Source organism: Aedes albopictus, chromosome 2 (genome assembly GCF_035046485.1).
Source record: "Aedes albopictus strain Foshan chromosome 2, AalbF5, whole genome shotgun sequence".
Lineage (NCBI taxonomy): Eukaryota > Metazoa > Arthropoda > Insecta > Diptera > Culicidae > Aedes > Aedes albopictus.
In genome coordinates, this window is record NC_085137.1 from 257355570 (window position 1) to 257379606 (window position 24037).

The 24037-nt window shown below is 37.4% G+C and overlaps 1 protein-coding gene across 1 annotated transcript; it reads left to right on the plus strand.

Moving 5' to 3' along the window:
• Positions 1-744: 744 nt before the first annotated feature.
• LOC115266341 (uncharacterized) lies at positions 745-22501 on the plus strand. The gene is made up of 6 exons (XM_029872459.2): positions 745-903; positions 974-1179; positions 21084-21313; positions 21376-21627; positions 21698-21881; positions 21945-22501. Coding segments are annotated over exons 1-6 (1272 nt in total). The 5' UTR covers positions 745-901; the 3' UTR covers positions 22343-22501.
• The last annotated feature ends 1536 nt before the right edge of the window (positions 22502-24037 follow it).

Below are 24037 nucleotides of genomic sequence, written 5' to 3' on the forward strand. Positions count from 1 at the left end.
GCTTCTAATAATGATGTTAGTTCACTGGTTCTAGGCACACAATAATACAATTTCAGCAAACAGAATGCTGTTTTAAGCATTCAGATATCAAAACAAGCTGAGAAACAGGTTCTATTCCAGTTGGGATGTAACGCCAAGAAAAAGAAGGCACCCAATCAAACAAAGTTGTAATGCCCATTGAGTGTCATTAAATGGGTATAAGGATTCTTGATACATCCTGTACGAGTTAATGCGCAACACGCTAAAAAAAATAACATGAAAAAGTTTTTGTTAGAAAAACTTTTTTTCCTTAAAAGTGCCCATCTTGTGATGTATGGAGGAAAGTTAGGCAACAATATTGACTTTCTTGGAAAAAAAATTCAAAACATAAAAAAGTGGGCATTTTCTGTAAATTGACTTTTAATTTTAAAAATATATTTTTTAGCGTGTAAAAATGTATTTTGAAATTTTAAAATATTTTTTCATGAAAGCTTGGACAATTCTCTAAATGTCCCCCATACAACACTTTTCTATAGGTCTTGTCATTTTTGAGTTACATCGATTTTAAAAAATTCTTCGAAAAAAAGTTAGGCCCTCTTCAAATGTTACTCTTGAAAATTTTCGAAAATTTAAGTATGCAAAGTTGCTTATAAAAACCTAGTCTTTATGCCCACCAAGTTTCATTCGATTCTGAGAGGGTGTTGCCAACCACTGGTCGAGTTGGCGCGAAATTCGTCAGGTATTCAATTATCTCGAATCGATCCTAAAAACAAGCGAACGTATTTTACGACCGCTGTTTGATAACTAAAATTTCTCACGATATAAAAAGCAGCTCATTTCTATGACATGTTTTAGTAGAATTTTAGATTTCAGGGGTTCATGTTATTTTTCCCTCAGGAAGGTGTTTTAAATATCAAGCGTGATGTAAGAAAATATACTGCAAAGTCGTGCTGCTGAGTTGTTTTAATCCTGTTTTTCCTTGTGATTTTCAAAGGAATGTGAAAAAACATCGGAAACCGAACAAAATACCACCACATCAAGGAAGTGCGAAAAAGTTGTTTAAGGACCCGTTGATAGAGGGAGTTCGCTGGATAGAACGGTATGGCTCAACGATTGATAAGTTCTGGAGTACTCTACCAGAATATATTCGTAACTCTCTGGCGACGATGGCAATATTTCTGATGGCTTCCAGTATAAAAGGTATTTATTGTGTTCAGAGGTTGAAGATACTACAAAAATACAACTGATTATTTAGAGTGAAACGGAAAAGTAATTAACTAAGAATGTTGAACATATGATAAAGTCTTAAGATATTTTCGTAATGATTAATTTTTAATTTTCGTAATCAATAGTTTAAAAAAATATTTTTTTTTGGTTCGTTTCAAAAAAATTGCTAACAGTTTTAGTTATGCCAGTGTCTAACAATGAAAGTGCGATAAAAATTATTTAATAAAGTTATAATGTAAAAGTAATTTTAAACAATGCAAAAGTGTATTGGACATTCTCATTAGTCCTTGTAATTATGGTGTGATTGATATTTGTGGTCGGTTCGTCAGCAAAACCTATTTCGTAATATCAATTTCTTCAAATTAATTTAAAAAAATGTGCAGTTATCGTGTGGTTAGCGGTACAAAATTTTTCAATATTTTTTTAAATGGAAAACATTATTTTTGTAATTAATGGCTATTTTTCATTTCGTGAGTACTGTGCAATACGATAGGACAAGTAATGGTTAAGCAATGATTTCACTTCAACATTAATTGAGTAGTTCGCAGATTGCATGTAAGGAAAAAAGTGTAATGCGTCCCGTGCAAATTAGATGGAGCTGTCACTTTTCCGCGCAGAAAAATAGTCCGCTCTTTTATTTCATAAGAAAAAAATTGTTGACAACATTACTTGCGAAAAAGGAGGGATTTTACTTGACTGTTCTATTTTGAAACAGGAAACTTAACTAAAATCGGTACAATACCATAACACTCTTGTGTATATACCGATTACATTGGGCGAGAATTCCTTAAGTTCGATTACGAGATTTTCAGAAATTGTTCAACATTTGAATAATGTTCAACAATTGGAGAACTATCCTACATGTCAGAAAAGAATAAAAAAAAAACTTTTAAAGAAATTTGTGTGTGAACTTTACAAAATGGAGAAGCTATCGAAACAATTTTTGGCGCAACTTCAAGATATGTTTTTTGCTTTCAATTGCTCTGAAAAGAAAAGACAAGAATTTCTTGCTTCATAAAATACTTGTGTGGGAGTTTTTATATGGCTCCATTTAAAAAAAAGTTTAATGAAGTCCGATTTTACAAATCTTTTTTTTGTAAAAAAAAACTTTATTTCTTTTCTACCTTTTGGAAATTTTATATTTTAGGAAGCTCCCTATCCATCTTCTACCACAACCGAATCAAATGCGATTCGCTTTTTAACTTAACTTATATTTGAACCAAACTTGACAGTTCTCTTATCAGTTATTATGTATTTCAAACTTTGATCAAACTGGAGCCTCAACATTTCAATAACGCTGCAATGATACTTATGTACCTCGTCACCCACTTCATGCAACTACATTAGTGGTCTAATAACATCTAGCGCGCTTGGCTCGCACAAACGATAACACTAGTTTACAAAATAAAACGAAAGTCGTGAACTTCTGTCAACGACCAAAATTTTTAAAGCACAATTTAGTACTGATTTCGAAACCGTGCTTCAAAAATTTTTAAGTAGAGCACTTTTTGAGTTTTAGCTCAATATCAATTCTTACAACTTTTAAAAATATGGATTTAACTAAAATTCAAATATTTTGCGTTTTGTTCAACCAATTTCAAATCTTTTTCCATAAATTCAAAGCTAAATACAATACCATTCGATCATGTGAATGCAGGTTTTGCATCATATTGATGAAATTCAAGATATTGGCGAGTTTTAGGGACGATCTCCTTAAATTTTAGCCAAATTTCCAAAAATATATGAAGAAATGTATTTTTTTCAATAAGTAAAAAACAATCTAAAAATTCTTTCTCAACGTTTATTTGACATATCATATGTAGGCGAGTTACAGTAAAAAATTCAGCTCAATCGTAGCATTGATTACGGAGAATGAGATGTGTGAAGTGAGCGACGTTGCTTAAAAATAGAACAAAAATCTATTTCAAATCATCAACCTTGTATGGAAAGTCGAAAAAATTTCCGCTCTACTGTAATTTTTTTCCTTCGCGTTTTCGAACTCAGGGCATGATTCTACACCAAAAATGATCATCAGCTTACCGAGTTCAAAAATGCTGTAAACTAGTGTAACCAATAAGAGGTCGTGCACTAATTACGTCACGCTTTTAGGGGGGAGGGGGGTTTTGCAGAGCGTGCCTATCCATACAAAAAATATTGAGGTCCCATACAAAAAGTGTGACATAGGGGGGAAGGGGGGGGGGAAGGTTTAAAAAGGTCAATTTTTGCGTGACATAATTTGTGTATCGCCCCTAACAAATAACAATAGCAAATTTCATTGGATGGGCACTAAGGTGGCCCACACTTATATGAAAAACAAAAATTTCGAAAAATGCCAAGTCTTACCTCCTCAATCAGTTGTTTTGGACTCCCAGAAGCTACGTTCAAAATTTGAGCGAAATCGGTTGAGCACAAGGGGGCGCTCAAAACGCTTGAAGTTTGTATGGGAAAACTTGGCCAAATGTATGCAGAAATTTTAAGTTTTCGAATTTTGCCGCTAGGTGGCGCTGTAAGCATTCAATAATCAAACCCTTTGGTATTATTGTAGGTGACTATATGCCAGAGAACTTTGTCGAGCTAAGTGATCCGACGGCTGTGAAAAAAGTTATACCCTAGGCAAAGTGGGGCAAAGTATTGAGATTTCATTATTGATATTATTCCTTTACATGTATTGGAAAAACAACAATAAAGTTTATCCTCACTTTTACTATAGGGTATAACTTTTTTCACAGGCGTTGGATCACTTTACGGTCTTCGACAAACTTGTTTGGCATATAGTCACCTACAATAATACCAAAGGGTTTAAATATTGAACGCTTACAGCGCCGTCTAGCGGCAAAGTTCGAAAACTTAAAATTTCTACATACATTTGGCCAAGTTTTCCCATACAAACTTCACACTTAGTTTTTTTGCCGAATTTCGACAAACGAATTGCCGAGATTGGCACCGCTGAGTGCTCGGCAATCATCTCAGCAAAAAATGAATTTGCCGGGATTTCGGCAATCACGAAATTGGCAGCTGTCACTTTTTTGCCGAGATTCTCAGTAAACCGAATTACTGAATCTCGGCACTTTTGGTTTGTTTTGATTGCTTGTTTTGGGAAGAGAAGAAGAAGAAAAAGGATGAAAATTATCAGATTCAAGAAATATTTAAGAAAAGTAAAAGCTTTCAATATATTCATTACTTGACTAAGGGGCGATTTCTTCACCCTGGCTTAAGCGCTAAACCAGGTTTAACTATATGGGTAAGCCTAGCTTACCGGTTAAGCCGAGGTGAAGAAATCGGCCCTAAAGCGTAAATTGTTAAATTTATCATTTCATTGCCATCTCACACCGGAATCCGCAAATCATTGGCTAATAATGGTATCAGGTCAAGCACGGTGCGATCGGGCTTCCCCGAAGCAACTTCATTAGTTCTGCAAAAAAAAGTATAGATCAAACATTCTTATAACTTATGTACATTTTTTATTCTTACAGTTTCCTCTAATTGATTGCTGAAGACAGCAGTTTTTTATCACAAATTGATGAGGTAACACTAGTTTACAGCATTTTTGAACTCGGTAAGCTGATGATCCTTTTGTGGTGCAGAATCATGCCCTGAATTCGAAAACATGAAGGAGAAAAATTACAGTACCGTCTTACCCCTCTGGTTCGACACGTTTTAATACGACACTTTTTAATTCGTACCCCGCTTATACGACACATGTCGAATTAAAAAGTGTTCAAATGTCACAGCGATGTACACTGTAAATGCAAACCAGTTTGATATTGCGCTTATACTCGCACCCGCAGCAATTCCTCTTGCAGCCGCAAATTTCGGAAGTTCTGAGTTGGTGCTATTCAACACCCAAACCGCCTGGAGACCAACCAGAATGAACTAAGGATGGCAACAATCGTAGAAAGAACGAGCTTTACATTCGCGCCACCGCAATATTTGATGAAATTATGTTTCATAACAAATCCGGAAATCAAAACAAAAACAAAAATAGAGTTGCCAAATTTCAACGAGCTTGGTGGTGTAGGGTGACCAGTTTGTCGAATTAAAAGTTTACCCCGGTTATATGACAACAGTCGGTGTCGTATTAGCGGGGTAATACGGTAGGCGGAAATTTTTTCGACTTTCCATACAAGGTTGATGATTTGAAATCGATTTTTGTTCTATTTTTAAGCAACGTCGCTCACTTCACACATCTCATTCTCCGTAATCAATGCTACGATTGAGCTGAATTTTTCAATGTAACTCGCCTACATATGATATGTCAAATAAACGTTGAGAAAGAATTTTTAGATTGTTTTTTACTTATTGAAAAAAATACATTTCTTCATATATTTTTGGAAATTTGGCTAAAATTTAAGGAGATCGTCCCTAAAACTCGTCAATATCTTGAATTTCATCAATCTGATGCAAAACCTGCATTCAGATGATCGAATGGTATTGTATTCAGCTTTTAATTTATGGAAAAAGATTTGAAATTGGTTGAACAAAACGCAAGATATTTGAATTTTGAATATTTTTAAAAGTTGTAAAACTCGATATTGAGCTAAACATAAAAAAGTGCTCTACTTAAAAATTTTTGAAGCTCGGTTTCGAAATCAGTACTAAATTGTGCTTCAAAAATTTTGGTCGTTGACAAAAGCTCACGACTTTCGTTTTATTTTGTAAACTAGTGTAATTAAAGATTCGGTTCTTCCACTTTCACAGTTCTGGAAAAAGGTTGCCCCAATGGTGAAATCAAAACTGGCAGCTCTTTTGGCGAAATTCGACAATGCATTGCATCATTGCCGAGATCTCGGTAAAAAGATTTACTGTTTTCAGTATTTTCTTTGTTTGCTGACATTCTCAGCAAAAAAATCTGCCAGTCTTTGAAAAATTCAGATCTTTTGCTGATATCTCGGCAAATTTGTTTGGTAAATCTCAGTAAACCTATGCCGATTGCCAAGATACCGGCAAAATCGTATGATGCCGATCTAGATCAGCAATATTTTCTGCTGAGCTCAAGAATCAATTTTAAGTGTGTTCAAGCGCTTTGAGCGCCCCCTTAGGCTCAACCGTCCTCTCTCTCTCCTCTTCTTGGCGTAACGTCCTCACTGGGACAAAGCCGGCTTCTCAGCTTAGTGTTCTATGAGCACTTCCACAGTTATTAACTGAGATACTCTATGCCCAAGGAAGTCAAGGAAATTTCCCTTACGAAAAGATCCTGGACCGACCGGGAATCGAACCCGTCACCCTCAGCATGGTCATGCTGAATACCCGTGCGTTTACCGCCTCGGCTATATGGGCTCAACCGATTTTGCTCAAATTTTGAACGTAGCTTCTGGGAGTCCAAAACAACTGATTGAGGAGGTAAGACTTGGCATTTTTCGAAATTTTTGTTTTTCATATAAGTATGGGCCACCTTAGTGCCCATCCAATGAAATTTGCTATTGTTATTCCTTTATATGTTAAATGTTAGACACCACAACCATAAGGTCTGCAGGTAATACCTTTTTTTACAAGCTTCGGATGACTTTGCGATCATCGACAAAGTTTTTCGGCAAGTGAAGCTATACCGTCGTTGGGTGAGAATGGGTCCAACAAGGATACTCAAAGATTGTTTGTAAGATAACAATTGAAATTGAAGTCAGATTTTTTTAATAAGGAGGCATGTTGTAATGACAGTTTAACGGAAAGTGCCACATTATATGATTACAAAATATTATTTGTAATCTCAATGAAAAGGAGGAGGGGTTATTGAAAGATTGATTGAAAATGAAAACATGTTTGGATAAATCCTTACGGTATGAACTCATACGTAGAAGATGGTTGGACTTTTGCAAAAGTTAATCACTCCGTTTTAAGACAGAGTGTCGTTTAAATCTTACGTAATACGCCATTTCTCATTTTCAGACCCTCTTTCGTAATAGCTTTTAAACGAACTTTTAAATTAATTTTCGTATGAACCGCGGCACTGCAGAAGAACTCTCCTTCCTCCTTTAATGGTATGTATTTTATGAATGACCCCCATATAAGGAATTCTCGCATGCCATTCCACGTTCAATCGTTTTCCGATATTTCTTCATTGCTGGCTTTATAGTCCCGGTATTTCATTAACCCTACGATTCTCTGTTAGTTTTGCGTCATATTATAATTGAAAAAAAAATGTGTTATTGGAGTTAAAGAACGCATTTTATTTAATTTTTTGGGTTTATGATATTACAGGGCACTAAAAAACATATAATGTTTAGAGAACTTGTTGAAATGAATGAGTTTGCTGTTATAAATTGTACTAGGCACGAAACGAATGAACACAATCGCTTGACACATGAGTAAAACAATTTTTACGAATAAAAAACTCGACTCTGTGGAGGTACGGAAAACACGATTCCACTTGAACGTCAAATGGGTGGATAGAGACAAAAGATAACCAGTGATTTTTTTGCTTTTTGGTTGTGTGCACTTGACCCAATCTCATATGTAATATTCCTTAAAATATTATTTCGCACTATGACGTGTAAATATTAGCGTGGGACACAAAAATACATTTTACTCCTGTACACTTTTTGAGTTCCATTTTGGCCCCATATCAACTCTGCAAAATTTCAGCTCTATCGGAGAAACTATATTTTTGCGCCAGCCGTTTTAAGTTTTCATACGATTTACTATGGGGAAAATCACGTTTTCAAAGAAAAATCGCCACAGGTTGCCCCTTAATCCCTAAAAATATATCGATGAATTATTTCTGTTGGAAATTTTACGCGGAACAAACCCTCTGAAGACCGCAAAGCGATCTAAGGCATGTGGAAAAAGTTATTGACTGAAAACCGAATGGCATGCAAACGCTGTTTAACATGTAAGGAATAACAATAAATAATAAAATCTCGTCATTTTATCGATCGGGAAAGGCTTGATAACTTTTTCCGCGAATGTCGCATCGCTTTGCGGTCTTCGGAGGTCTGATTCCTCGTGAAGTTATCTACAGTAATCATTCAACGACTTATTTTTAGGGATCAATGGGTGACCTCAAGCGATTTTCTTTGAAGAAGTAAATTTTCCCCATAGTAAATCGTATGAAAAACAAAGAATGGCGGGCGCTAAAATATAGTTTCTTCGATCGATCTGAAATTTTGCACAGTTGATATGGGACCAAAATGGAACTCAAAAAGTATACAGGAGTTGGAGTTTTTCCATTTTTTACATTTTCCCATATAAACCGTGTACCAGGCTAGTAAATATGCCCTCTTTCAAATAATATAATGTTTTCAATAATAATTTACGATATTTGATAAGATATTGCAAATTTTATGTTTGTCCGTTTTGCCCCAATCTCACCCTCCCAGACTCATTGTCCCCTATCGACGACCCTCAGTTACCCAGATTGGTGTCAAAGCGACCCAGACTGAGCAAAACTGCAGTTACTCTAATCTGAGTAAAGGCACCTTTACTCAAATCTGGGTTACCGATGTTGATAGCAAAATCTGGGTAAACGATACCCAGCTCCTCCGGGGCCTTGATTTTATTAATGTATTTCCAATTTAGATTTTGAATAAAAAGCTCCCAATTGGCATGTGCTGTTCACTTACCTGATGCAGGGAAACAGTTCCCCGGAATAATTCCACTGTTTCCCCGCCATTTATCGGCATATTTTTCGCGAAAATGTTCATAATTTCCAGCGATCTCTTGACCGCTGCCATATTCTGAAGCCGGAAAGTGACAAAGTGCCGATTACCCAGATCTTTACCCAAATTCAACGTATCTGGGTTTTCGGGTTACCCGGATTATGACAACTGCTAACAACATGAAAATCCGGGTCGAATCGACCCAGTCGATGGGTAGTTTCAGGTTAGCTTGTACTATATACCGTATTACCCCGCTAATTCGACAATGATTGCTGTCGAATTACCGAAGTAAACTTTTAATTCAACAATGTGGTCACCTTACACCTTACACCAACTCAATTATTGAAATATGGCAACACTATTTGTGTTTTTGTTTTGATTTTTGGATTTGTTATTGAGCACAAATCCAACAGATATTGTGGTAGTCCGGATGGAAACGTAGTTCTTTCTACGATTGTTGGCTATACGGGCTCGTTCCGTTTGAGCGCCAGGTGGTTCGGAGTCGGATGCTACGAACTCTGGACTTGAGGAAGAAGCGGCTGCAGGAGGAACTGCTGCCTGCGATTGTGAATAAAATCACAATATCTGATCGTTTCACATTGACATTTGAGCGCTTTTAATTCGATTACTGTCGAATGAACGGGGCACGAATTAAAAAGTGTCGTATTTGATTATGGCCGGACGGGACGGTGGCTGAATCGTCCGCCATTGCTCTGTTGTTACAGAGATGCAAATCTCAACTTCTACTTCATATTTTCGACTAGAAAATTGATCGTTCATTTGCTCACTTTCGGTGCACAATCGATTAAAGTTTCAGCTACGTCAGTGCAATAGAAATTGACCTTCTTCAAAATCGCGAGGCAAATTGTTAGAAAGAGAGAAAAGATAGCAAAAATTACCCGTCGTCCCGTGCGGCCTTATTGTTATTGTGCTTGTGTATTGTGATTACTTATGGTAAGATTTTTTTTCCTGTTAATGTCAATGTTAGGAGTTTTTTTTTATTATATTTATTACTTTTTCATTGGGACATATTGTCAGATGAAACTTATAAATAAACATAAACATAAACATAAAAATAGTGCCCCACACGCAGGCCCGGATTAAGGATTGTGGGGGCCCGGGGCCCGAGCGGATGTGGAGGCCCCTCGGAGAGATGACCAAAAATGTTTTTCCTTATTTTCGAACAGTACTTGAGCAATATGAAAAATAAAGTTAATGTTAGCAATAAAAAAATGTTTTTGTGGGGGCCCCTAAAATGTGGGGGCCCGGGGCCCGGGCCCCCCCGGCCCCCCCCTTAGATCCGGCCCTGCCCACACGAGAAAAATGCAAAAAAAGCAATTGTTCTATATGACGTCGAGGAACAGGGATCGAATCCCACTCCCGACAAACTCACAAAAAGTGAGTTCTTTCTTCGGAAGGAAAGTAAAGCGTAGGCTCCGAGATGAACTAGCCTAGGGCAAAAAACTCGTTAATATAGGGGAGACTGGGGAGACTTGATCCCTTTTTCTTAATTCACCTGAAACTTTAAGAAAAAACACAAAACTAGATCCGATTTCCATACAAAATGACAGGTAAACATCTATCGCAAGTTAATACACAACAGAATGCCTTTAAATTATTGTTAAAGTTTTCAAAACTGTGTTTTTATGGAGGCATGTCTTATGATGTATTTTTCGAAAATGGGTGACACTTGACCCCCCTTTGAGCACATGGTTTATTTAAAGGGAAAATAGTTCCAGAGTCTTCCTATTCATTTTCTTTTCGAGTTTTCTTGTATTTTCGGTGAATATGGAGTGTTTAAAATTGTAAGTTTTCTTTAAATTTTTAAGGATATGCCGTAAATATTTTCAAAATGGGGAGACTTGATCCCCGTTTTCGTGGTTTGTACTAAAGTTATAATTATCTGACACATTTTATCGTTGAATAGACTAGAATTCCAATTAAATAGGGGCTTCCGAACAGAATTTTATTTTTCACATGTATAATGTTTGTGTAATCCTCGAGGGATCAAGTCTCCCCATGTCACTGTTGTGTATACTAAGCCGAATTAATTAAAATATGTTAACAACAGCCTTATTTGGATAAATAAGTTTGAAATTATTTTATTTAAACTATGTGCTGTGAAATTTTGACACGATTTGGTTCAATTTTCACAAAGTTATTGAGATTTTTCGGAATCGCCTAAAAGATTTCTTAAGGACTGAAAACAAACCATCAGCCGTTAAAAAATAATGCGATGTACAATCAAAATCACTTGTAGCCAAAACATAGTTGTTTGTCCAGGAGTAGTTTTGGAAAAAATATGCTAGAAGAAAAATGTTTGTGATTTCGAGCAAATATGGGGGGAACAAGTCTCCCCAGGGATCAAGTCTCCTACAGATAAAAAAAACTAATAAATCTTCTTTTCAGTTTTTTAAGTAAAAAAATTAATAAAAAAAGATTTAAAAATATGTCAATTTAAGCAAAACGTTGCAAAAGTTCTTCCAATGATTGTTTTCGGATTTTTTGGTTATATATGCAAGTCACGGTGTGTCTGGTAGAACAAAATTAATTTAAAAAAATCGGTATCGCTAAAACACCCACCAAACGAAAGCTGAAGGTCCCCTCTTTCATTTGAGACTAAAAGGAGAAAGTTCTATCGGCGGATCTAGAACAATTTTTTTTTTTTCAAATATTACTATCTTTGAGATTTGTGTTTCTTCTCTTTTCAAGCTTGAGTGTAGTAAAATGGGCTTGTATGAGGTCGCCCATTAGTAACGTGTCCTTTTAAAAGGGTAAACAGGTCAAATCAAAAATTTAAAATTTCCCTTACAAAATATTGCTGGGACATAAAGCACAAAAAAAAATTTAAGGCAGTTGAAATAGAATTTCAGCAGTATTTGGGCATATGTACAAAAAAACTACGCCTTTTATACATGTGGAAGTAGTTATTGCGGCTGCAATTTTCTTATTTTTTATTGACATTGTCTCATGATTTAAGAGTTTTACGATCAAAGTAGGCCGAGTAATGTCAATAAAAATAGAACATACATCGGAGTAGCTCGGATAACGGGGCACAACATTTGGAAGGTAATCCATTTCGAAAAACTGAAAGTTTTTTGATGATGCAATTTAAATCGTTCAAAAGCATGAATAAAACGATCTAGAGCTCCACACCAATTTTATCAACGTGAAGGTCTGTCTTATATCCTTGTATGCCGTGGCTCGGATAGAATTATCACATGCCGGTATTTGTTCAATTTGTGCACCTTTATGGTACCTAAGATTTAAACATTTTTAATTAATTTAGACTATTGCAGTTAAGTATAGCTCCTTACTTTTAAAGAAACAACTACGACAAAAACCCCCTAAGTGACGAGGAAAACCAAACCAAAGAGTACGTTTTGTGTTTGAAGAAGTGTTTTACCGCCAAAATAATCATCGAAAGCAGTTAATATTCACTGATTTAGATTTGTTTAGTAAAATTGTCTAATAACGAGTAATTAGACATTAAAAATATTAGTAACCGTATACCTTTGTAAACAGGTAGCCTTACTCAACTGACAAAAATAGAATAATAAATGCTACATGTGGTTGCACAATATATATGTAGTAAGAACAATGTGCTAATCTGTCGGTTATCAATAGTTTGATCTTCTGCTAGCATCATGGCATTATAGACGAGTTAGAAACTTTTCATTCAATTCTACAGCTTTATTGACATAAACGCATGTTTTACATTATAGTACATATATCTGAGCACATACATGTTAATCAGAACGGATTGTTTGTTTGTTTGTTTATTACCAGGGATTTTAACCTTTTATGGGTCATTCATACCGTAATCAGAACGGATTGAAAATGTCTTAACTTGTCCTTGTTTCTACTTGCAGGTTGTTGATATTATGACAACTTTTTTCTGAAAGATATCAGAGATAGCAGTTAAAACTACCCCACAAAAAAGTTCGGACTTGCTCATTTAAATTTATTTCATTCAATGGTGGCGAATACTACACTCAGCGAAAAAACTAGCGAAATTCATCGAAATACCTTATGAAAATTTACTATAACTAATTCTTATGGATGCCATAAGAATACCTTATGAAAATTGATCGTGCTACAATCGTGCTAGGTATGACAAATTTCATAAGATAGACTTATGAAAAGAACAAAAAAATCTTAAAATGATGCAGACTGGATTCGATCCATGAACGTCGGGATCACCGAGCCCGTGTTTTATCCGCACGGCTACCGACGCTTGGAAATACCATGTTGCTAAACATGAATAAAAGCCAAGCTGTGCGACGATTTTACGTCATAGCGTGACCTTATGAAATTCATCCGAATCATTATGAATTATATAAAGGCCGTTTCATAAGTTGGGCCTTATGGAAATCTTAAGGTTATTTGGCTGAGTGTAAGCATACTTATGTAACTAACGGTCTACGAATGATTGACGTCAAAAAAATAAAAAAAATACTGTCAGTTTTTTTTACGCGGTTTCGAATTACGCGGCCGCGTAAATGAAAACTCCATACAAAAAAAAAATCATCGTCTTATTTTTGCATGATTCGTGGAGAAATGGTGAGATTTTTTTACGCGGTTTTTCGAAATTTGAACTGAGTTTTTTTACGCGTAAAAAAAATGATCATTAGATTTACTCTCTATGAGCTTACATATTATTTGAAACCTTCTACATGGAGTTGTGGCACTTGTTTATGAAATATGTAGTGCTGCAAAGAACTACAACTTCTCATAAAGGGCAAACGTGGCAGATCTAGCGCTACTACCGATGACGCAGAAAGAAATTGCTCGTTGCAGTTGTGTTCTAGATGCTACAGGAAGATGATTAAAGGCAAGCAACTTGTTTGCACTAAAGCTGAAGCACATTGAAACTTGTTGAACATCATTCAGACTTCTCATAAAGTTGCTGCGGTTGCTAAATATCTGAAGAACCAAATGACGGTATATACTGTAAAGTTGGTCGAATGGTGACCTGCTTGTGCCAGTCAAATACGAGACCCTAAAGACGTATACGCATTTATCATAGGATGCAAACACATTATTGGAATCTTGATTGGAATTCAAAGGAACAGCATATAACTCGATTTTATACTCACTGTTCTAGGACTTTCACCACACCGTCCATAAACATAAAACTGTCATCTGCTGGATTTCCCATTCACATGAGACCATTGTGCTTTTATGGGTAGAATAATAAACATAATATAAAAAATATATCGTCGCAAAGCCATGCTTGCAATGGAAAAACAATGTTTTGTCATAAAAGTGTTCTTCGAAAAAAAATGAAAAAATATCATACTTTTCAAAAAAAAATGTTCTAGACCCGCCGATAGAACTTTCTCATTTAAGTCTCAAATGAAAGGGGGGTCCCTTAGCTTTCGTTTGGTGGGTGTCTCAGCGATACCGATTTTTTTAAATTAATGTTGTCCACCAGACACACCGTGAAGTACCTATATATTGATGAAATGATGATTGTTCATGCATCCATGCATTGGGCGGGTATAATCTAATCTGGGACACCTAATATTAGGGTTAGAGCACCTGTCTTCAGCCTATGTACCCATGTTCATCCTATTAATAAAACAGACAATTTAAGCACCGATTGTTTCCATTTTTTTATCACTCCTAACAAAAAAAAACAATAAATTGCGCCTATCAGCTTTCTATTCATTAGCATGAAAACTGGAGCACTATGCTGAAGATGGATTCCGTTCCCTCCTTCTTAAAAAAAACTTCATGGTACGAGATGTTGTTTTCATTTAGTTTTTATGAAACTGGTGACTTAAAAAAATGCTGAAATATCTTATTACTGAATTTATCTTTCATCATCAATTTCATGAGTTAAACGGTCCAGTTGAGTGAGAATAAGGGGATCCTGGGGTAATACGCACCCCCGGGGAAACACGCCCTTACACGTTATTTCGTTATATAAAACAAGTTTGCTTCCAATGCAAGCAAACTAGACGTTAATTTAAGCCAGTCAAGCCCAAGAATGACTAGAATATTCGAAGAAAATCATGAAAAACGATGATTTCCTATACATTTGGAAAGATTATTTAATTTGAAGCGCACGGAGTTTAAGCGAATGCGCGCTGCTTATATGGAATCAACCTAATATTTAGGGGGTTGTGGGGCAAGATGGCCATATGGGGCAAGATGGCCACCCTGTGTTTTAAGCATTAATTCGCAACACAAAAATATTTTCTGCATGGGTTGTGATTATAAACAATGCTTCTTGTTTATCATGTGCGAAAAAGTTACTATTTGTTTGAAAAATCTACTATAAAATAGTGTTTGAAGTTTGTGTGTTCAAAAACAGTATTTTCTTATAGTATCAGGTCACCTCATTTTAAGGATTAGTAATGAAATAACATCGTTTTAAAAATTATTTTTAATTTTTAATGGTGTCTATATGTGACCGTTGTTGATCCTGAACAATAAAATTTCAATGTTTTAAATTGATTACGCCATAAAAGAAATGATAAACGTATTGTAATCATTCGGGGCAAGATGGCCACCTGTGGTAAGGCCTATGTCGCCATCCAAAAATCAATCTAAAACAGCCTCAAAACTGTTATTGATGTTTAAAGATACTGCAAAACCACAGAAAATTGCTTTTTCATAGGGTATCGCGCCACTTGGGCGGTGGCTTCTATATTCGTCTGTTTGCCACTATAACTCAGTCAATTTTGAACCAATTGACTTGAAATGTGGTACACGGGTAGATACTATACCTATCTCACCACATTCCAAAAGTTGTGTCAATTGGTTCAAATTTGACTGAGTTATAGTGGAAAACAGACGAATATAGAAGCCATCGCCCAAGTGGCGCGATACCCTATTAGTTGGGGCTGTTAAAATTAACTACGATGTAGATGATACCTCATAAAAACTTTGACGTTATTTGATCTTGAGCGGTGATTGGTTTCATTGAATATTTTATGTACAGAGATGGAAAATCGTAGCTAAAACCGCCATAAGAGGGTTCGTTACAAGACGTTGAATTACAGAATAATGCGTGAAAAGAGTAGTAATGTATCTGCGGATAAATCGTTTCGAGAGAAACAAGTTTGCTGAAAAAATAGACCAAATCATAGAACATTTCCAAAGAAATTTCTATCAATTTCATTTCAAACATTATCATAAAGAAAATATTGGCACATACCACACCATCTGTAGGCAAAGCGTTGCGGATGATTCGACCTTGGTTTATTGAACGTTGCTTAGGAATTAAAGCACACTAATTGTGAAAATTTAGCTCTGTGGCCGTCTTGCCCCGATGGGGTGGCCATCTTGCCCCATATGGCAAAAATTCTATGTCGAAAGTAACATTTTTCAAATGAATTTATTTTGCATTCGTAGTGCAAAATAAAATGCTTTTTTGTGTTAATAAGATAGAAAAGACATGAACCAAAGGGGATCAATGTTAAATAGCCATATTGTGATGAATGTATATGCTCCCAAGGCGCCTAAGCTTAGGGTGGCCATCTTGCCCCTGAACCCCCTACCATCCGCCTCCTACACCTTCCATTTCTGCCGTCAACAGTTGGATGGAGCCGCATGGTAATTCAGTAGAATTCAAAGCGGGAAATGCCAGAGGTAGTTTTGCCCCACCTTAAGGTGCGTTTTGCCCCCAACAATTTTCCAGCACCTAAAACGTAACACTTTTTAAAATTGTTTATTTAATTCAGTAAACTTAATAACACGCGGACCAAAACTTGGCGTCTCTTAGTCAAAGATGTAAACTATCTTTCAAAACAACTTAGAACAACTTTCATTAAAAACATCGTCACGAAAGCGTAATCGCTCTTTGCTAAACGTACTGTATTTGGCCGGGTTAATACCAGGTGGCAGTAGTGAGTAAACGTCTAACAGGAGCAAAAACGATGCCAGCGACACGAGTGATTAGTTGACCAACTACTGAATATTTAAATCAATTGTTTAAAAGGTGATCGATGCACATTGTGTAACTACTTTTGGACGCTCCACACATCCTGTGGTATCGGCGTCCATACGCCCAGGCCAGCTCACCTTCTTAGGTTCCTCAGGGTCGGCATTGACCGGGGAAGACTCGACTACCCTATACTTACCTGCCAACTATATTCACCAAGCGAATAAGGGATGGCCAGAACACTGCTAGGGAGTTTTTTTTTTACTCGGGCGCCACATGGGCATAACTGAGCCGAAATCTTTTGTTTTTACATTGATTTTACATATTACAATTTATTACTGCCTTAAGACTATGTTAGTTTGGGAAGCCGAAGTACTCGCGGCTGTTTCGAGGTTAAGGATTGAGAAAAAAAAAATAAAAATAAAATTGGGAAGGACGGGTTTATGGGTTTAAAACTAAATTATTTGCTAACTTATACTAAAAACATTGATGGGACAAATTGTCCATATCTGTAACGGAACCAAAAAGAAAAGACTTTATTGGTAGACAACGACAAGAAGAGGACAAACGGAAGGGGGGCGACGACAGACAGGGTCGAACAACAAAACCAAAAGGCAGACAACGAAAACAAGGAACGTACTACATCAAACTCTTACATCAACACGTTTCAAAAACTGGTAAATCAGATTCATGTATTCCAAATCAAGTCCTGCCAACACTTCTCTAACGGGTTTCTGTTGTTTTCCTCGGACCCGGAGAATTTCATGCAGCTCAGATCTGACCTCACGATACTCATTGCATCCCCACACGACATGTTCGATATCCTGGTAAGCCACGCCACAGACACAGAGATTGCTTTCTGAGAGTCCAATACGAAAGGTATGTGCGTTCAACAAATAGTGGTTGGACATCAACCGACACATCACACGAATGAAATCGCGGCCTAAATCCAACCCTTTGAACCATGGCTTCTTCGACACCTGTGGAATGATGGAGTGCAACCATCTACCCATCTCTCCATCTCTCCATTTGTGTTGCCAGCTGATCAAGGTCTCCTGACGGGCCAATGCAAAAAATTCGTCGAAGGCGATTTGACGCTCGTAAATATCGCCTCCGCTAGCGCCCACCTTAGCCAGAGAGTCCGCTTTCTCATTGCCCGGAATTGAGCAATGTGAAGGGACCCAAGCTATGGTGATGATGTATGAGCGTTTGGACAAAGCACTCAAGACTTGGCGTATTCCATTCAGGAAGTACGCTGAGTGCTTCATCGGTTTCATTGACCGAACAGCCTCCAGAGAGCTAAGACTGTCGGTAAAAATGAAGTAGTGCTCAGGTGGAAGAGTGCGAATGTACTCTAAGGTGTAGTATATAGCCGCTAGCTCAGCAATGTATACCGAACATGGCTTTTGAAGCATGTAGGTGGCGCTATGAAATTCGTTGTAGACACCGAAACCACTCGAATCATCGGTTTTCGAACCGTCTGTGAAGAACTGTCTGTCGAACTTACTTGCAAAGATCTGTGGAATACCTACGGAACGAAAAGATTCCGGAATACCGGTGATCTCCTCCTTCATAGAGAGATCAAAATCCACTGAGGAGCTGTCGAAGTTTGAGAAGTTGTCACGATTGGTGTTAACCGGAGATGGGCTTACCTCCAGCGTCATGTACCAGTAGTACACACTCATAAAACGAGTTTGAGGGTTCTGTTCGAGCAGCTTTTCGAAATTTTCTATGACCAATGGATTCACAACCTCGCATCGGATGAGGAACCGGAACGATAACTCCGCAAAGCGGTCTGTCAGAGGCTGTACGCCAGCGAGTACCTCTAAACTCATAGTGTGAGTTGAGTTCATGCAACCTAACGCGATCCGAAGACAACGGTACTGAACCCGTTGAAGCTTCAGCAAGTGTGTTTTCGCCGCGGATTGAAAACAGAAGCTACCGTATTCTAAAACCGACAGAATGGTTGTTTGGTACAGCCTGATCAGATCTTCCGGATGTGCTCCCCACCATGTTCCGGTAATAGTTCGCATAAAGTTGATTCGCTTTTGGCATTTCTGTATCAGATACACAATGTGCTTCCCCCAGGTGCATTTGGAGTCGAACCAGACGCCGAGATATTGAGAAGACATGCTATGAGTGATTGTCTTACCCATCAGATGGAGCGGAAACTTTGCCGGTTTGTGTTTTTTAGAAAAGACAACCATCTCCGTTTTCTCCGGAGAGAACTCGATACCCAGCTTGAGAGCCCAAGTAGACAAATTGTCCAAAGTATCCTGTAGTGGTCCTTGCAGATCGACTGCTATTGATCCCGTTATAGAAACAACACAGTCATCCGCAAGCTGTCTTAACGTGCAATTTTCCATGAGACAATCATCTATGTCTCTAACATAAAAATTGTAAAGAAGGGGGCTAAGACAAGAACCCTGGGGGAGACCCATGTAGCTAATTCGTGAAACTGTCAAGTCGCCATGAGCAAAACTCATCTGCTTCTCAAACAGCAAATTATACAAAAAGTTGTTCAAAATTGGTGAAAGGCCACTTTCGTGTAGTTTGTCGGAGAGAACATCGACACAAACTGAATCAAAAGCTCCCTTAATATCCAAAAACACTGAGCCCATTTGCTGTTTTTGAGCAAAGGCAAGCTGAGTTTCTGAAGAAAGTAACGCAAGACAGTCGTTCGTTCCTTTGCCTCTGCGGAAACCAAATTGTGTATCAGACAACATGCCATTCGATTCAACCCATTTGTCCAGTCGAAAGAGAATCATCTTCTCCAACAACTTCCGTAGACAAGACAACATCGCGATTGGACGGTACGAATTATGATCCGACGCGGGTTTCCCGGGTTTTTGCTAGGGAGTTTGCTCTCTCGCTTTTAAGTTATAAAAGATCTGAGTTGAGTCCTATCTACTATATTGCATACATGTTGGGTGTGTGTGGGTTAGTTTTGTAGTTACAAATCTGTGTTCATTTTCGTTGGGGCCCATTACTGCTTTTTTGGTGTTGAAGGAAGGGAGGAGATGGAGACGTACCTGATGAACCACGTGTTGTACGTTGTCATGATGCTTCGGAAGCGGAACGAAGAGAATCCGGCGCTTCGCTGGTAGAAGAAGGGGGGGGGGGGTCGGTACCTGGCGTCAGAGATTAACGGCTGGCATTGGCGAAGCCGTAGCGTTGAGAGACCGACGCGTCCCTGGATGCTGCCTGGTTGATCGGCGCTAGCTGGTCACGGGTATCACCTGTGTTGAATACCGACAGTGGAATCATCGGACGCCATCTCACCATCTAGCGGCCGGTATCACATAGAGATGTGTGTCGTGCTCAGTAAGATAGAGGCTACGTTCCTGAACCGTCCAGGAGTTTGTGGGTCCAGATACTCGGAACGATTTCACTTCACGTCCGCGTACTCTACCGTGGGAATTATTGGTGGTTCCCAAAAGTCGGACAAAAGTCACGCACTGTCCACTTATCTTCTGCATCGAACTTGTTTCACGTGCGGTTGGCACCCGATCCCGGACTTCAATAATCTCCCAAAAAACTCATCGTTCGATCCTCACCTCCTTTCTCTTTAAAATCCTCCTTTTCATCCTCCCCTTCCCATCGTTCTCCCATTCCCTTCCTCCAGATACTCCCTGCGGATTCGGTGTTGTTGCATTATAAATTTGATCCCGTTTTCGAGGCATTTTCAGACGAGGAGCAGAGAATAGGTTTAATTACATTTTTTTGAATTTAACAATCCAGAGGTTATCAACCTTTTTTTTGTTTTTTTTTTATCTTTACTCAATCTAACATTACTAACAATATTCTAAGGTTTTTATGTACATTTTTTTAAATACTTTTTTCTAACAATTGGTATAGGATTACTAACAAATATAAGATTTTTTAACAAAACAAACAACTAGCAAGGCCTGACGTTCCATTGCTGCCGATGTTGTCGGTAACAATTGATGCATCTTCAGCTCGGAAAAATTAAGCAAAATTTTGCTGAAACCCTCAATCGATTTTTGGTGTGTGGGAAGCGATCAGAGTGTGACCTCTGTTTCTCTGTGCGTTTATCTTTGATTTCTTCTTGCCAGATTGTACATGCCTACCTACTAAGCTCAAAGCCAAAAGACCTCAACGCAGAAACAATTCTGACGTCAGCTTTTTTGCCTTTCATTGATTTTGCTACGTTTCATTTCCGATAAGCGCATTGTTGACTTGTACCTGAAATTATTCAGTAATCAAAAGTACTTGATATGAAAGGTTTTGATTTAACACCTGTTCGGGCGGTCCCCAAAAGTGACAAACCTCGGTGACATATCGATGATCCGTCTTATTTATTGACCGTGTACCGGTGCACATTTTATTATTTTGAACTGAGCCACCCCGTCTTATCTTGCACATTTTAGGTGATTGGATTGCGATTGTAGTACATTTGGTCAAGCACTTCAACGGGGCAGACGAGTCGAGTGGCGGTGACCAAGCGCCAAATAATACCATTGTCCGGGAGAATGGAACAGATGGCACTAGGGCGCACGATGTACTCGAGTATTTGAACCTGAAAGGCTTGCCGCATTACCTCAGCTTGGCAATCACGGGTTCGTTCATAATCTATTTTGGAGTCGGCGGGTTCATTCACGTGAGTATGATAATTGAAAATCAAGTGAGTGAGAAACAACTGATAGCATTTTCGCTGATTAGTGGTATTACTATGTCAACAAACGTGACCGACCTCATGAATGGAAATGCCAACCAGAGAAATTTTTATCACCTGAGCTTGAACTGCATGAGATTTTCGTGGGAGGATTTTCGATGCTGTTAATGAGCTGCTTGAGTGGAATTCTCTCATGCTACGCAATGAACAATGGAAGGCTACTTACCTTATATTATCGTTGGGATGAGTACGGCTGGTGGTGGTTCTTTACCCAGATAGTTGTAATATTCTTGTATCAGGTAAATGATCTTTTCAAAGATTATAAGTTCAAAATCATAATTTGTTTTGTTTATTTTATATGACCTGAAGGATTACCTAACATACTGGTTACATCGTATTTATCATTGGCCATTTCTCTACAAGCACTTTCACAAACTGCATCACACCTATAAACAGCCAACTGCTTTCTCAGTAACTGCGATTCATCCTGTCGAAATCTTACACGTGCAGTTAACAATGCTGCTGCCAATCTTCACTATTCCTACACATTGGGGTGAGTTTCTACGTTTTTTCCCAAGTTTTTTTATTGGTTTAATCTTCTGATTTATATTTTCAGCGGCTTTCTACTTCGTCGAAATTTATACCTACGCACACGGAATCCTTAATCACAGTGGAGTGAATATCAAATCTTTTTGGTGGCAGCCGTGGCAACCGGATACAATGTTCCACGATAATCATCATCAGTATTTCCACGTAAACTTCGGCTTCAACATTGGACTGTGGGACGTCATACATGGTACCTATCGAAGGAAGGACCGTGTGTATTCTGAGGAGATTTTCGGTGGAAGAGGAAAGAACTTCAAGGATGTTAGCCAGCAAGAGCTTGAGAAAGACATCGCTGAACGGAAGCTAGAGAATCCCAATGCATACCGGAATAATGTACACGAGTACGATCTCGATGAAAAGGAAATCAATGATCTGATAGGGCCATCGAAAAAGATAAAGTCTAGTTGACCATACCAATATTTATAGGTGCATAAAATTATTCGAAAATAAGTTTTAAAGTTATTAACCTTCGATAGATTATTATATATCTATCGCATGCTACTCATTTCTAGGTGTTTCGTGTAATATAACACTATTATTCCAACTTTCTAAAATAAATAAGCTGTTATTACCATTATTGCACTGTCATTTAATTTCACAAGCCATTTGGGTCACATTCAACTCACATTTCATTTGATCATGGTTTAACTGCAGTCACGTCCGAGATTTGCCAGATCGCCAGCTTCACTCTCTCAGGTAAAAAATCAGATCTATTATGAATATCAGGGTTATTGCCTTACTTTGCTTCGCATTGTTTGCTCTACTATCTTTTAAAATTATCTGCTGCAATAATGTGCATGTGATCAGGGAATGAAATTATCAATCATGATCGCGATCATTGGAAACTATTCTCAATTTTTTACTGTAAGTTCACCAACTAGTTGTGTATCAGTGGTCCAAATTTTGAAAAGATCGGGGCATTCTCCACAAAGTAATAAAGATTCTTAAAAAAAAGGCATAATTATCCGACAGCCAACTTTGAGCTGCTATATCTCCGAATGCTATGAACCGATTGCAATAAAATTTTGACCATTTATGACTTATATAATAAGGTATGAAATAGCATTGACTTAACTGAAAGTTCTTAATACGGAAGAAAGTTGTAACGATTAGATTATTTTTCTAATAAAATACCAAATTATCTAAAACTTCAACAACGTTTCAAAATTCGAGATGCAAATTATAGTTCATTTATTTTCCCTCTAATTAACTTATATATAAACGTGTTTTGAAGGAAAGTAACAACATAGGCGCTAATAAATTGAAAAATCAATGGAATACATATTAAAAAATAGATCAATTTACTAAAAAATCGTAAAATAAATAAAATCGCTATAACTTTTTCTTTTGTTAATAATTTCAAGTTAAGTCAAACGTTTTTCAGAGCTCATTATACAAGTCATAAATGGACAAAATTTCATTGCATTCGGTTTATTGAATGCGGAGATATAATAGCTCAAAGTTGGCTATCGGATAGTTATGCCTTTTTCAAGAATCTTTATAACTTCATGTATAATAGCACGATCTTCCCCAAAATTGGAACATCGATAGACAACTTGTTGACCAACTTTTAGTTAAAATTTGAGAATATTTGATGCATTTTCCGAAAAGTTACAGCTAGTTGAACATTTTTTGAAAAGTGAAAATTTTGCCTGTCCCGATCATTTTGTCTATCCCCTGTATAATGCACCATTACTGGTTCAAAAATCAGCTATTTTGGTGTTATGAAAAAAATTGTTTGACCAAATTTTGACCGTACCACCCTTTAGGTCCCACTTGCCCGGTGAAACGGAGTAAATGAAGACATAATACACTTTTCATTAATATGCATAATATATCTATAAATTGATAAATATTTAAAGGTGTATCAAATCGATTTTATGTTTTTTAGCCGTTTTCACAGAAATTTACTTAGAAATTCATAAAATTGCTCTGAAAATGTGCCGGAGATACGGAGATACTGTTAGGATATAGTTAGAACAATACCCTAAAACTTTGTCGAAGACACTACGGTGTTTAAATTGCGTATTTCGAAATTATTCAATAATTTTTGTTAAAAAATACGAAAACCATGATATTTATACGTTTTTACATATAAAAGTC